Source organism: Physella acuta, unplaced genomic scaffold (genome assembly GCF_028476545.2).
Source record: "Physella acuta isolate Inbredline_101_S28 unplaced genomic scaffold, ASM2847654v3 ptg000661l, whole genome shotgun sequence".
NCBI classification, from domain to species: Eukaryota; Metazoa; Mollusca; class Gastropoda; family Physidae; genus Physella; species Physella acuta.
The window spans coordinates 510,079-527,323 of record NW_026732180.1 but is presented as its reverse complement, the minus strand read 5'-3'; the positions used below and the strand labels follow the sequence as shown (position 1 = coordinate 527,323).

At 30.6% G+C, this 17,245-nt stretch overlaps 2 protein-coding genes across 2 annotated transcripts; both read left to right on the top strand.

Moving 5' to 3' along the window:
- Nucleotides 1-2,574: 2,574 nt before the first annotated feature.
- LOC131948801 (zinc finger protein 83-like) lies at nt 2,575-4,959 on the top strand. The gene has a single exon (XM_059310491.1). The coding sequence runs from the start codon at nt 2,596-2,598 to the stop codon at nt 4,342-4,344; it is 1,749 nt and encodes a 582-aa protein (XP_059166474.1). The 5' UTR covers nt 2,575-2,595; the 3' UTR covers nt 4,345-4,959.
- A 9,396-nt stretch (nt 4,960-14,355) lies between these two features.
- Nucleotides 14,356-17,010, top strand: LOC131948804 (zinc finger protein OZF-like). Its single transcript, XM_059310496.1, has one exon. It carries the CDS (start codon nt 14,373-14,375, stop codon nt 16,113-16,115), a length of 1,743 nt encoding a protein of 580 aa, XP_059166479.1. The 5' UTR covers nt 14,356-14,372; the 3' UTR covers nt 16,116-17,010.
- Nucleotides 17,011-17,245: the final 235 nt, after the last annotated feature.

The following is a 17,245-nucleotide window of genomic DNA, read 5'->3' as shown; positions in this document are numbered from 1 at the left end:
CCTCTGTCACACATCACAAAAAGCAAGACCCCCCCCCCCCCCCCATAAAATGACATCACACCTCAGCCTATAACCCCCCTCAAAATTGCTGTAGAATTTTTTTAAAACATTGATATTTTTCCAAAATCTTGTCAGAACTCTGTCAACATTGAGTATTTTGATAAATCCTATTACAATTTATTAAATCCGTTTTCTAAAACGTGAAATAACGGTTAATACTAGTTTTCTAACATTGCTTTTTTATAATGCAAAAAAGTGGCGTCACACCATCTGAACCCCCCTCCCCTGCACCCTACGAGTGTGACGTCATTTATGGACGACCCCAATAATGAAGTCAAATTTAGGGGCGTTGCACAGTTCACTGTTCTATAGTGACTGCCATAGGTTGTTATTTCATATACCACCATGAGACTTTAGATATTAGGACTAGAGAATGTAAAAATACAAACATGCAAGTAAAATAAACATAGCTAAAGGAAAACTAAAAATAATGAACATGAATAATGGTGCAGCACTGTCAGATTATGATGATTAACTACAGGCTAATTTCAATATTGTATTTCTTTGGTGCTGCTATAAAAAATGATGATTGAACTTTGCATATTGATTCCTATGTAAGTAATAAGAATGTTAGTATAGGCTCTACATATTGTACAGGCAATGTATAGAGTTAGAGGCTACTAAATACAATACAATGATTAAGATACTTCACGATTTGACATAAACTTTGCATTTGTGTCAGTGTGTGGCATGCTTAGAATGTTATTATTAATTTAGAAAATTATGGTTCTCATAATGTTTCTGAAGCAAAATATTGAGATATGCTAAAACTCAAAGATTGACATTTCACAATTACAATATTCTTATTTATAAAATATTTACTGAAGTTGACCTAATCTTTGATACATTCCTAAAATCACATCAATTAAAGTGTTAATTTTTCTGTGTTAAACTTTTCTTTCCATTACAGTTGCCTATAACTAAAACTCTATATACTGTAGCCTATAAAAATTGGCATTATCATTTTTTCTTTAGGTCCTTTATAGATCTATACAGATCTGTCAGTAGGCAATCTAAGTTTTTTTTTTTACTTTACACACCTCTAGATCCAATAATATTTTAGTGTGTTTTTTTTCCATTGAGATTCAATTTAAAAAACATTGTTTGCAATATATCAGGGGGAAACATAAAGGTAGATTAGTTAGTACCAGCCTTTTTACATCAAAGAATCCTAACTCTGAACAGCTACACACTAGCTATACCTATGTGCCTACTCTAAACTACTAGAAAGTAGTCCCTATGTAGAGTACAATTGTATAAATTGTGTACTGGATCAATGGGACCTAGTGATAGCTGGTATCATTTAAAGTGTGTGTACACATGGCCTGGCTTCATAAGCCCCAAAAGCTGATTTTGGGGGTTATGGATTTAAATGCTAGGTTAAACCAATTTAAAGTAAATTTAATAGCCTTTGTTATTATTAATATGTGTTGAATAATTGTGCATTATTTTCAATATTAAAAACTACTTGGATTAGTAAAAATCTTTTAAAATGTACGGGTGCTAAAAAGTGGGGCACTTAGTTTGTCAGATTTAAAATTCAAAATAGCACCTATTCATATTTCAGGTAATATTTACATAAATATATATAAAAACTTTAAAAAATTTGAAGTGTTTTGTCATTTTGTTATTGTATATAAGTTTTCATTATTTATGTTTGTGAATTTTGTAAAACAAATTTAAAACCTAGTACATAATCTCAGCTTGAAAAAAAAATATATTTAAATATGTAACCAAACAACTAGTTGCAAAAAAGGTCTGGTATAAAAAAATACTACTCAAACTATTATGTAATCACTGTGGTACTAAATGTTTACAAGTAGAATAGAAGCACCATTCTTCATTTAAAAAAATTCTTCCTGTTTATGTAATTTAGTTACTTTTTTTATATGTTGAAGATTATGTACATATATATATATATATATATATATATATATATATATATATATATATATATATATATATATATATATATATATATATATATATATATATATATATATATATATATATATATATATATATATATATATATCACAAAGGCTTTTTTTTAAATAATAGAATAGCTTCAAAATGGATTATCACTATTACTTGGATTATTGAATTAATTAAAAAGATTTCTGAATGAATGACATGTGGCAAAATACTGTGGTTAATAACAGCCAAATTATGCAACATAATAAATATATTTTATTTTAATAGTAACTATAAGTCAACCTTCTGATGTCAGTTTAAGTATATCCACTAGAATCTAACCACCCTTCCTTTCTAATTTATCCATATTTCATATAAAGTGCAATTACAACATGTTATTGGGGAAAAAGCAATTATATAATCATATCTAAGTTAGCTTTAAATATATTAGATTTATATATGTAAAATAAAATGAATAGTATTTTTGTCTAAGGAAACTAAGAGAAAGAAAAATCAACATTTTATTAAAATGAAATTTTTTTTTAATATTTAATTTTTATTTGATTTACCGTCAATTTTAATTTTATTTTCAGTTTTTGACAACTTTTGATCAATTGTACAATGCAAAGCACTAACGAAATTGATGGTAGAGTGCAAAGTGCTTGTCAGAGTGAATTGGAGTTAATACTCAAGGATATGAAAAGTGATATATTACAAACAAATGAAGATTTTAAACCAAATTTATTGACACAATTTTCAACTTTAGACAACAAAAAACCAGTTGAAAAAATGCAACATTATACTTGTGATGATATTAAATCAAATGAACCAAAGCCATTTTTTATTTCAAATGAAATAAAATCAGATAATTTAACATTATATTCAAATTTTGAAGATGAAAATTTGGACAATACATTTTCAACTCTCAAAGATATGAAACCAACATCTTTTTCAATGTTTGAAGATACTAAACCAGATATATTGACACTTTCATCATTTGAGGGTAAGCAGAATCATGGTTTAGAGGTACCTCAACAGCTTGAAATTTCACCAAATTCAACTGCTTTCAATGAAAATAGTACTGTTTTTAACTCAGATCTTCATACAACATTTATTGATAATCTCCCATCAATACATAACCTTAATAATAAGGGACAGAAGACGAACAAGTGTGATATGTGTTGTCAAACATTTTCACATTTTGATAAAATTACACAACATCTGAAAACTCACACCGGAGAGATTCCATGTGGGTATGATTTGCATCAACAAAAAACTGTTATAATTAATCATGTTAAGCAACATAAGAAAATAGTTACAAAACAGATACACAAAAAGTCTGGTTTGAATACTGGAGATGGATCATATGAATGTGATATGTGTCATAAAATGTTTAAACAAAGGTCTAATTTATCTCGGCATAAAAATATTCATTCTGGACTTAAACAATATGAATGTGATATGTGTCATAAAATGTTTAAACAAAGGTCTAATTTATCTCGGCATAAAAATATTCATTTTGGACTTACACAATATGAATGTGATATTTGTCATAAAGTGTTTAGCTGTAAAAGAAGTTTATCTGAGCATAAAAATATTCATTCTGAATTTAAGCCATATGAATGTAATATTTGTAACAAAAAGTTGAATTCTAAGTGGAATTTATCTCAACATAAAAAATTTGTTCATTATGGAGTTAAGCGACATGAATGTGATGATTGTCATAAAACGTTTATTTATGAGTGGTATTTATCAGATCATAAAAAGCTTCATTTAGGAGAGAGGCCACATGAATGTGAGGTATGTCATAAGAAGTTTAGTTACAGGTCAAGTTTATCTATGCATAAAAAAATTAAACATTCTGGACTTAAGACATATGAATGTGAAATATGTCATAAGAAGTTAAGTACACAGAATTATTTTTATCATCATAAAAAAATTCATACTGGACTTAAACCATATGAATGTGATGTTTGTCATAAGAAGTTTCTTAGAAAGAATCATTTATCTCTACATAAAAAGGTTCATTCAGAGGAGAGGCCATATGAATGTGAAATATGTCATAAGAAGTTTAGTAGAAAGAATTATTTATCTGAACATAAAAAAATCCATACTGGATGTAAACCACATGAATGTGATGTTTGTCATAAGAAGTTTATTAGAAAGCATATTTTATCTGGACATAAAAAGGTTCATTTAGATGAGAGGCCACATGAATGTGATGTTTGTCATAAGAAGTTTAAAAGAAAAGATCATTTATCTCGACATAAATATGTTCATACAGTCCTTAAGGCACACAAATGTGATGTTTGTCAACAAACGTTTAATCAAAAGTCTAATTTAGCTAAGCATATAAAAATTCATATTTGATTTAAACCACATGAATTTGATGTTAGTCATAAAAAGTTTATCAGATGTATATTTTAACTAAACACAAAAATATTCACTCTGCACTTAATCCACTTTTGATGTCATGCTTGTCAAAAAGCGATCTTTCAGAGGTATAGTTTATCTAATCTCAAAAATATTCACTCTGGATTTAATCCATATGAATATCATTTTTTCTCAAAATGTTTAGTGAGAAAGGTCAGCTATCATATGATCAAAAGATTTATTAAGGAGACAGTCCACATGAATGTCATGTGTGTCAAAGAATGTTTATTCTGAAGCATCATTTAGCTCAACATAAAAGTATCATTTGGGAATAAGGAAATATGAATGTGTTGTGTGTCAAAATTCTCACATAGTAAATGGACCATCTGAAGTTAAAAGTTTGACATACAATGTTGTTTATTGATTGAACCTTAAAATATGCATGTTTCGATATTTGTCATTAACACAATAATCTTCGCTCAATGAACTTCAAGAAAGATATAACAGTAACACTCTTTTTCTTTTCTGAATGTTAACAATGTTCTTTCAACCAAAAGAATATAATTTTTTTTTCTATCTATTGTATGTGTTTTTTTCTACAAAATTCTCTTACTGTTTAAGTCCTCTAGTTCCAGTTTGCAAGAATAGCATGTTAGCAAATTTTACACAATTCACTTAATCACTTACATTAATTGCATACAATCTATACATTTTTTATATTATAAAAATAACATCAATTCACTTTGAATTTTACAATCAAATAATTATTAATTGGAAAAAAAACCCAGGATATTGTTGCGATGTGAGGTGAGGGCAGGTTCGATAATAATTAAACACGAAGTCTGCAGGTTCGATAATAATTAAACACGAAGTCTGTATACAATTAACTTCTTTATTGGTTGAAAGATCAAATAAAACCTAGGCTGCCTATAGGACCCCCCAAACTTTCCTAACCCCGCCTTTTATACCCTACCTAACATCTAAGTTTTCTGCGTAATATGTCACTTTCCTCCCAATCATTCCTATGCTACAAAATGTGTGCGTACTATTTATTTACAAACTTTAATCTCAATATAACTAAAATAAACTATAGCTTCAAGGTTAATGAAAACATGTAAACAAAAGGGACGCTACTCTAAATCAATGTCAATACTTATATCCTAACATACCCCCTTCCCCATAAAGGCTAATAAAATATCCCTAATATGTTATTAGCTAGGACACAATAGACACAACAAAACGAGACAAATCTTGTCTTCCTTCTTGAGCCAATATAGTTGCTTGTAAGAACTTGAAACAGCCAGAAGCTAATAGGAATAAACAAATATACCAAGCTAACAATCTTAAGTTACTAAGTCAAATTTCAAATGCATACTATCTTAACTTGTACCTTTTCCTTCAAACATTGTTAACATCTGATTATTTCACATATATAAGGAAATAAGTCCTCTAGTTCTCGTTAGCAAGAATAGCATGTTAGCAAACTTTACACAATTCTATGAATCACTCACATTGATTGCATTAAGTCTGTAAATTTTTAGCGCAATTTCCATTTTGGAGAATTGCGTTTATTAACTCGTCATTTCTGGGAATGTATAAATGGATGGATGGATGTGTGTCCGCAGCTTTAAGTCGTCTTTAAGTCGTATCTCCTCCTCAACGAAGCAATATCGAGGACTAGTTCCAAAAGCAAATATGTTAAGCAAGTTCCGAGGATGAACATAGGCCAAAAAAATTCCCGGAATTCCTTCCTGGATTTCCCGGAAAAGCCAAAAAACCTCGAAAAAAATGCGCGGCAATAGAGAGCTACGCGTCGCTTGGTTTTTTCCACGTGCTAATGTTTACAAACAAGAGGGCGGGTTTTAATCATAGCCAAATACTGATATAAACGTTTTAATATTTGGGCACTGTTGCTGAATATATGATTTATCTCGATTTAAAATTGTTATGGATAACATAAGGAAATTGCGCTTAAATTGTCACTAGACTTTTTAATAACTTGTTTATTATAAAAATAACATATGAATTCACTTTTAATTTTACAATCAAATAATAACTAATGAAATGAAAAAAAAACCAGGATATTATTTAGTTTCACATATAAATATGAATCCCTAAAAAAATACGCGAAAAACATTTTCTGTATTGTAGCATGAAATGATCACTGATTAGTATGAGAGATCAATGCTTTTAAATTATTTTCTTTTTATGCTTTTGATAATTTAGAATTAAAAAGCATTTAAAAACAAATATTTTAATTGTTTTAACTATGTCTTGAATATATTTGTGAGGAATTCTTATGTTGGATTGTAAAATACTAATTAGACTGTATACTTGATAGGGCTCTGTCCTGTTTGGTACATTCTTCCAGATGCCAAAATGTAAAATATTAAAACCTTATCAAAATTGTTCTGAAATTTTAAATTAGTTGAAACCAAATCATTGCATTAAAATAAATAATGTATGTTTAATTCATTTGTAATTTTTTTGAAAACATGTTTTTAACATTTGTTTCATATTTTTATTACTAAAATAAATTTGGACTTGCTGATCCACGGAGCAGAAGAAGTAGAGTTCACCTGTTACTTTTAACCCAGCATGTGAAGAGATAGTGCTGTAATCACTATGTCCAGCAGCTTTAGATTCCCAAACATGAGTCAGGTACCCACTAGTGCAGAGTGAACTCAGGGACATCCTACAATAATAAAAAACTAAGAATTTATTGTAGAAGTGTGTATTAACCTTGTATTTAGTGTCAATTCATCATTAAAATAAAAGTTATGCATTAAAATATACATATGACATAATACTATAATAGATTCTTAGGAATATTATAGGCTATGGGTAAAATTGACCTACCTTGTAGTAAAATACAGTAAAATAAAACAAATACAAAGAAAACCTTCCAAATAGCAAGCTTTTAAATGCACAGATTAAGAAAATAAAAATAATTTAATTTCTTTCATAAAAGCTTTGGTAACTCATGGGATTTTTTTTTTAGCTAGGAAAATAAATTAGTTTTTTAACTACAGTTCTGTCTGTAGCTGCAAGTCTGAGCTCCAGCAAAGAGTATAAATCACTACATGTGTCCACCCACAGGTTAACTCTTGCTTGAGAATCCCATCAACCTGTAGTATATTACAGCTCTCCCATTGACAAAAAGATGTCTTGTGTTCCCCATGACTACAATGTCCTGAATACTTAACTATTTCAGTATTGTTACCCACTCCACAATGAACAAAGAAAAGAATTTACTATAAGAAAGTCTTTGGGTGTTATCCACCCAGTTGCCAGGAATCAGAAGAAATAGTATTTCCCACTATAAAAAGTGTCCAGGTATGATCCACCCAGTTGCCGGGGACAGGGTACCAAATATGTTGCCGAGGAAAGGGTTAAGAAACATGAATGTGATTTATGTCATAAAAGTTTTGATTGGAGTTGTAATATCAAGCAAAAAAATATGTGGACAAAATTATTCATGTACAAAATTTACAAATCAAATTAACTGAAGAGTATGGCACACAAGCCTCATGGAACCACTGATCACACAGAACAACTCACCCAATTCATATACCTACCATCCACACACTAGTCTTTCTAAACTTCTTCAATCCCACATTCATTACACAATTCAATTTCACCATCATCCACCTCCAGACTACACATTTTCACAGACATATTTTCACATTTTCTACATTTGCAACAATATCAACATTTGCAGCATCAGCAAATTTTGCCACATCAACATTCATTTGCAACATCAACAACAGTTGCAACATCAACATTTGCAACATCAACAACAGTTGCAACTTCAACATTTGCAACATCAACAACAGTTGCAACTTCAACATTTGCAACATCAACAACAGTTGCAACATCAACATTTGCAACATCAACCCCACCAACAGCATAAACATCAACCTCAGCACCAACACCAGACAGTTTCATCATTAATAATGGCAAAAGGTTTTCCAGACCTAAAATTGTTAATAAAACTATGCAACAAATCAACATTGGTTAAAAATTGCTGTTCTTCCATATATTGAAAGAGACTTTTCAGCTCACTGGTAGTAGATTCAACAATGTTGTACCTGCCTTCTGCAGTTCTCACATTCTGTTTTGTATTACTAATACAATCAACAATATCTGAAGCTGGACACTCAGAAGAACTAAATAGAGGCTTACACTTAATGTAATAGGGGCAAAAACTAGGTCTAAAGATAAAAAAAACTTCTCAATGCCAGAATGTGTTGACAAAAGCAAGAGAGAAAAAAACAGTCACAAGAAACAGGGGAAACAGTACAGGACAAACAATCACTCAACTTATCATTCAAAACATTATAACTTTCATCACCATTTGCAACAATGTTATAATTGATGGATTTAAACAGACATATCTGCTGGCCAACCAATTCTGCCCCAAAAGGTGTGAGTATGTTTTTGTATAGAGAATGTAAATGTGCATCTGGAAGTGTTGAGTAGCGTCTACTGATGTTATGGATGTGATGCTGTGCAAGTTTTGTTTTAAAGAGATCAGCATCATGTGACAGAAGTTCAGACAGACAGGTTGAAAGGGAAATTTGACTATCAAGGTGCTGTTTTATCCTGGAATGGTATGATTCTACGTGGTGTGTTGTTGTGATGTATAGTGTTGCTAGTTCTGAGTTTCTGCATGCCGCCCGCATTTCAGATATGGACCACAAGTTGGTCTTGAAGCAGGCTTAAACATCAGGGCATGCAGAAATGATGTCTTGTTTTTAATGAATTAAAAAGGTGTTCACTGAGTGTGTGTTTGTTGCTGGAAAGAGCAAGAATTTTGTGGGCAGCATCCTTAGTGGGCACAGATTAAGGGCCCTAAACTTAGTCCGCTGAAAATATGTAGTTGCAGCCCCTTTGCTCCCCAGGTGACACACATGAAAGATGATCCTTAGAAACAGTAACATTTGCAAATAAATATTTTATTTCACAGCAGACATAGTGTGAAAAGTACATAATCTTATAAAGGCATTAGGAAAAAAAATTATGAATAGCACCAATTTCACTGAAATTTTTATCCACACAAAAAATATCAGTACTGTCACACACATTGTGCAAAACATTCAGACAAAATTTCCACAGACTCACTCCTTACCAAAGGCATGTAAAACAGGTACACCATTACCATTTGCATCAATACACATCCCATTCAACAACTGGTAAAAATACTCATTCACCTTGTAAGTACAGTCCACTATTAAAATAGTGCTATTAGCTCTCAATACATTAATCATTTCACTTGTCATCACAGACACAAACTCATTCTTATCCATATTTCATTACTCCTCTAGTAGCTCTAATCTCTTTCAATATCTTTTCTACCAATTCGACATCGCTGCCACTTTCCTTGAACTTTTTCCTATAATTAGCTACATCTTTAGGCAGTACACAACGATTCTGCTTTGCTCATATTATCTGCCTCAGTTCAGCAGTCTTAGTCTGGACCATAGTGTCCACAGTATCATTGAACTTTTTCCTGTGATTAGCTACATCTTTAGGCAGTACACAATGATTCTGCTTTGCTTCCATTATCTGCCTCAGCTCAGCAGCTGGAATCTTAGTCTGGATCATGGTGTCCACAGTATCATCTGACTGTATCCTCATGTTTTCAGGATACACAAGGGCAGTCTGGTACAGATGAGAAAGTTAAAAAAAAAATTACTATATCGGTAAAAGTATGAATGTGTGTATTAGAGTCTGTATATATATATATATATATATATATATATATATATATATATATATATATATATATATATATATATATATATATATATATATAAAATAAATAAATAAATATATATATTTTTAAATTAAAAAAATATATATATGTATATATATATATATATATACATATATATATATATACATATATATATATATATATATATATATATATATATATATATATATATATATATATATATATATTGTACTTAATTAGGCCTAATTAAAAGATGGGGATGGTTGAATGAATTGCTAATGAAGATAATCACAAATCTTAGATGATCTGTGGGGTGGTTATTATTAATATTATTATCGTATTATTATGGTCCAACATCGTTATCGATTTTATAAGTAAATAATGGCCCCACAGACATTTTTTTTTTATGTTGCTAATGTGAACAATGAACTCTGCCGCTGATTGGGCCGTGCACCAATGCTGCTGTTTTTTTCGTTGCCTTCCCTTATACCTTGTTTACATACCAACTTGATCCACACATTATTTGATGATCTCTGAAGGGGGAAAGAAGGAAATACTCAAAGCCACTAAAAGGGAAGTAACTTTAATATTTCAGCTATTCTAGATCTAGATGGCGTTGTTTTTATTATGATTATTAGTCCAAGGTAGGCCTTTTGATTATTGTATCGGTTCTAGATCTAGATCTAGATTAAGATTTATTATATAATATAGGCCTACTCTACTACACCTAGATCTGGTTTTTTAGATCTAGAATCTATTTATAATACTTTAACTTTAAGTACTATACTACTAACACTAAGCTTCATTAAAAATAATTAAAATAGATCTAGATATCTAGGCCTAAACTAAATGTCATAAAATAAAAAAAATTTGATCTGGACAATGTAGTTAGAGTTAGAATCTGGTAATCTATCGTTTTAGGTACATAAAATCGCCCGCGACTAGTAATGTGAAAAACAGGTGACTCCTTACATTTTAATAATTATTTCACATTTTGAGGAGGATTTATTATTTATGTTTTGAAAAATACAAAAATGTTTCCTTGTTTCATTTATGTACCTGTTTCTAAACAATTGAATTAAAACTTTTCAGTAATAAATGAACACCAGCGATGTTTCCAACAGATGCAACCATGCTCATTTACTATTCTATAGCAGCCATCTTGTTAAAGTTTTATTTTTATAGACTTATAGCGCAAGATTCAGGCGGAAGTCACTCTATTTTACAAATGGCTGCTGTTTATATAGCAAATCTTGCTTGCAGACACTGCTGTTTTAAGTTAATTTCGGGCCTATATTGATATATTTAGCCATTGATTTAGGTTTATTATTCATTTATCTATAATATTTGACACAAACATATCACAATATACTTCTATTACAGCCTTGACAATGAGGTAACGTTTTCGTACATTAATAGCCGCGGGCGATTTTACGTACCCAAAACGATAGATTACCTAGAATCTAGATCTAGATTCTAGTAGTTGAATGTGTAGACACATAGATCTAGACTAGATCTAGATTAGATCTAGATCTAGATTAGAATCTAAATGTCACTAACTGATTAAAAACTAGATCTAAAGTAAAATCTATTCTCTAGACTCTAGACTTTTAGACCCGTATGCCTATATAAAATATATTAAAATATATTTATAAGACTAGAATTAGGCCTATATCTAGTATTATCTAGATCAGGGGTTCCCAACCTTTTCTTACTCTAGAGCACATTTTAGAATATCGGTATGGTGGCGGGCACCCCCTTTTTTAAATTGACAAACTCCTTCCAGAGGCGTAGCGACCCTTCCCCACACCTGGGAAACTTTCGATTTGCACCCCCCCCCCCTCCCTCAAACTTTCGATTTCCATCCCCTTCAACCTTTCAATAATGTTTATGAAAAAAATTCTGTCTCTGTCGAATAGTGAGAGGCGGGCACATACGAATCGTTCAGCGGGCGCCATGGCGCCCGCGGGCACGGGGTTGGCAACCCCTGATCTAGATCTATCCATTAATCATTATTAACTTTATTAGGCCTAGATCTACTGATTTTTCAATCATCGAGTGAGTCATAGTTTGGCATTGAGGATTGTTGGTGATGGTCTGTACTGTACCTAGCCCTAACCCTAATCCTAGCCCTAACTCTAACCTAGCCCTAGGTCACTGCGCATGCGCAGAACTAGATCTATCTTTTACTGACCAGGTGGAGACGCTGGGGTGAAAAATATTTTTCCGAGAAGTCACTTCGTAAAGATTAAGGCCTAAAGCCTTAAAGCTTAACTAGTAAGCTAATAACTATTAACACTAACTAGGAATAGGCCCAATTAATAATTAGGCCTAATAATCCAATTATTAAGCTAAGTCGCCATTTCACAGCATTTGGCCTACTCATTAAATTGTTACTTGATTACTTTATTTATTATTACAACTTAAACACATCATACCTGATAATGTTAGATCTAGGGCTCTAGCTAGTGTACCTCGGCCCTTACACTAGACTAGATAAAACTTGCTTAACAACACGTAATTATTTTGGGTGGGGCGGGATGTCTTACGTAATTCTTTCAACATCCAAGCAGCGAAAGGGTTTTGCTTATTTCTTGACCACTGCCATTGCACCTGAATGCATTTGTCAATCATCACAAAACAGACATACAGATTATAATAAATTTCAAATTTCTGGGAAACTTTTGAATTTTTTTTTTACAAAAACTGATGACGCAATGTAAAGGATGAAGACTTAACACATATATCGACAAGTTGAACAATACGATAATTTTTTCAATCTTCAATAAACCAAAGCAGCCTAAAATATAGATAAATATTTTTTCCCAATCATCCAGATGAGACTGACTAGCATGTGTACTTTTCTATCTGCTTACCACAAAATGTCATATTCACACTTTGTCTTATGTCCTTTCACCATTGAATCACATATGTCCAACTCTCAATCCACAAAACAGTTAACTGTAGGGCATGATTTCATCTTGGCTCACCAAGAATATATTGTAGTTTAGTTTAAAAAACTCACATTATTAATCTAAACCTACTTTTTTTCATTAAAAAAAAACATTTAATGTGGACAATATACACAATTATTTATAAATTATAATACACAGGCTGTATATATATTACAGTGTTACCTTGAGATATCAATTTAATTTGTTTCTCAACCTTGCTTGCGTGTCAACTTTCCCCTTTGAAACTAATTAAAATGCCATTACACCATTTCTGTCTCGCATAATACCACCCTAGTTGTTTTTTTTAATTTTAAAAAGTAATTTATAAATGACACATTGTATGAGAACATAATATAATGTAGTAAACTAGTTTTTTTTATAATTTTGAATCCAGCCGTCTTGAGCTTACTGAAGATTGGGCAGAAATTTAGGGTGGGGGAGATAGACAGAGGTGCTTGATTTTTTTCACTTACTCTCTACATCGTTAATGCTGAGCTCTTGTTGTCACTTTCATTCACTTACTCATAACATTCTTAATACTACGATTTATAGAACTTAAGTAAACTTCAATGCTACTTTACAATTCTTTGTTACTTTCGCTTAATTTTTGCCACTACTTCTCGTCTCTATGGTCTTTGACTTGTTAGCCAAGTTTTCTTGCTTTCAACGGTGGGCAGTTTTAAAAAAAAATATGTCAAAGGAGGTTTGCTTCTTTATTCCTTTCAGAATGTTGTGGAAATGAGTAGGATAAGTGTCATTAAATAGCTTAGATGCACAACTAGTTGCAAGTGGGTGCAAATTTATGATAAAAATAGTAAGTACAATTTTTAAGACCAATCACATATTCACTTCACTTCTGATAGATGTTTGAAAAAAATTGGGTCTAAGTAGTCTCTTATTGCAATAAAATTAGAGAATGAATTCAGCTATCTTAATTTTTTAGAAAGTGTGTGCTTAAGTTGAGTTCTTAGCTGGCAGAAAAAAAGGGGAAAAAACTCCAGTTGCTGAAGTGCATCACTTTTTTTTTGATTGTCATACAGACATAAACTTGAAATCCACATAAAAAACAAATCCACTGTTTTGTGACTGATTTGAAAAATCATTTTGGAGTACTTATCCTTGTATTTCAACTTTTTCTCATGTTTCAAAGCAAAACATTATTCTCTTGACTGCTTGTATGCTAAAAAAATCTTTTATATTAAGCCACTCAGATTGAGGCACCAGTAATTAATTAACTCAATGTATTTGCTTAAAAAATGTTTTGGCTTTCTAATTAAAATTAACAAAAAAAATTTATTTTTGTTTCTAGTATATTTCATCATCTTAAAGCTATGAAGATGCAAGATGAAAATCTGTGCAAATCATTGTCAAGTTCAATGATGTTTAAACAGGAAGTAAATAGCGCTGAAGAAATGAACCTTGATGTATCATCATTATTTTCAAGTTTTGAAGACATGAATCCAGATGAATCAACACCATTTAGTGAACAACAAAATATTTCAAACGTGCAGTTGAACGTTTCATCAAATTTATCTGCAGACAGTGAAGTGTTTTCTGTTGTGAAATCAGAAATTCATAATGAAATAAAAGAATTGCAGCTTTTGCATATTCAATTGATAGATGATCTTCCTGTAAACCATCAGTTTATTCATACAGGATGGAAAACATACACATGTGACATGTGTTGTCAAAATTTTGCTCACTTAGATCAAATTACACAGCATTTGAATGTTCACACTGGAGAGAGGCAAGATGATCTGTATGATGTGTGTCAAAACAATTGTGCTCCGAGGAATCCCAGGAAAAAACGTATACAAAATTTATCAGGAGGAAAAAGACTGAAGACTGTTGTAAAACTGCATAAGAAAAAAGCGCCTTCTAAAGTCACTAAAGATAAGCTACCTGAATGCAAAATTTGTCACAAAAAGTTCAGTCGGAAGTCATATTTACATGAACATAAAAAAATTCATTCTGAAGAAAAAAGACATGAATGTGATATTTGTCATAAAAAGTTTCTTCAAATAAATTACTTAACTTATCATAAGAAATTTCATTCAAGTGATAAGAAATATGAGTGTGATGTCTGTCATAAAACTTTCTTACGGAAGTCTTACGTATCACAACATAAAAAAATTCATTTAGGAGACAAGCCATTTGAATGTGATGTTTGTGATAAAAAATTTATTCAAAAGTGCCAGCTTACGGCACATCTAAGAGTACATACTGGAGAAAAGCCATACAAATGTGATATTTGTTATCTGAAGTTTAGACAGATAGCTCATCTATCTAAGCACAATGAAATTCATTCTGGAGATAGTCAATTTGAATGTAATGTTTGTCATAAGAAATTTCTACACAAGGCTTATTTATCTGATCATTACAAAATTCATTTTGGTGCTAAGAATCATGAATGTGATGTTTGCCACAAAAAGTTTGTTAAAAAATCTTACCTAAGTCATCACAAAAAAATTCATACTGATATCAAAACACATGAATGTGAGGTCTGTCATAAAAAATTCTTAAGAAAGTGTGATTTATGTCAACATAAATCAATTCATTTTGGAGAGAAAAAACATGAATGTGAAATTTGTTATAAAAAATTTGTTCAAAAGATTCAATTATCTAATCATAAAAAAATTCATTCAGGTGACAAGCCACATGAATGTAATGTTTGTCATAAAAAATTTGTTCAAAAGATACAATTATCTAAACATGAAAAAATTCATGTGGGTGGCAAGACACATGAATGTAATGTTTGTCATGAACAATTTGTTCAAAAGATACAATTATCTAAACATGAAAAAATTCACGTGGGTGGCAAGACACATGAATGTAATGTTTGTCATGAACAATTTGTTCAAAAGATACAATTATCTAAACATGAAAAAATTCACGTGGGTGGCAAGACACATGAATGTAATGTTTGTCATGAACAATTTGTTCAAAAGATACAATTATCTAAACATGAAAAAATTCACGTGGGTGGCAAGACACATGAATGTAATGTTTGTCATGAACAATTTGTTAAAAAGACTCAATTAATTAAGCATAAAAAAGCCCATACTGGAACATAGGCATAGGATTTTGATGTCTGTAATACATATTTCTTGGGAGATCTTTTTTATCTTATCAAGAGATTTATTGGAAATCGACATATGTAGCAAGTTCTCTCAAAAGACAAGTTTATTTCAACACTTATATGAAAAAATAGCTTGTTTCTTGTTTGTTGTGAAATAGATTGTTGAAAAGTAAGCATATAAAAAAGTCAAGCTTAAGATAAAAGGCATGAATATTGTGGGATGTATTTAAAACTAAACTGTGATAATGAAATTTTTACATTGTATATGTATTTCCCTTTTTTTAAAATTTGTTATATACCCAATTTAATTTTTCTATTGCACTTTGGTAAACAAATTCTAAAGTATGATTTTCACTTTGAATCTTTTTATTGTAAAAAAAGTAGACATACACATTTTTTTTTTCATGCTATAACTATAATCAAGGGGATGTATCTCTTTTTGAAGTGATGTCTATTCAATTAGTCCACCACATATATTATCCCTAGGCACTTTATTCTTAAGCTCATGATCCCTCTAATGTTACCACTAAATAGTTTGGACATTCCACTATGGTTTACGCACAGATTGTCACTCGGACTAGGTAACAGTTGTATAGCAATATACTTGTCCAGAGTAACATACAAATAAAAACTTGAAATTTATTAAAGTGATTAAATTTTTACTAAAGATTTAAGACTCTTTAGTAAATAATACATTTTTATTTAGACTAAAGTAAATAGATAATGTTTTGGTTTCTGCCTTTTTAAGTGTGGAAAAGTTTAGAACATGGAGTTTACAATGAAGGATGTTTGATTTACATGTAAATAAACATTTTGAATGCTTGTGAAAAATCAATATTATTCAAATTATTATTATTATGGTTGTAAATTTTTTCTATAAATATTTTACTCTGTCCATTACAATTGTTGATAATATGTAATGTGAAAAATTTGTCTTAAAAATATTACAAAGTATTTTTTCCAATTCAGCTACTTTTATTTGGCACATTTAATTATGGTACAGATTTTTTTGTTTATGAACAATTATTATGCTTATTAAACTTCTATCAGCTTTTAATGTTGGCTATTTTTTAAAAAAAAATGAGCAATAAAGGCAAAAGCAAAATATTTACACTCTGGTAATTA

What these genes read in the sequence shown, in the direction of transcription:
- LOC131948801 (XM_059310491.1), top strand. Translation starts at nt 2,596, where the DNA reads ATGCAAAGCACTAACGAAATTGATGGTAGAGTGCAAAGTGCTTGTCAG.
- LOC131948804 (XM_059310496.1), top strand. Translation starts at nt 14,373, where the DNA reads ATGAAGATGCAAGATGAAAATCTGTGCAAATCATTGTCAAGTTCAATG.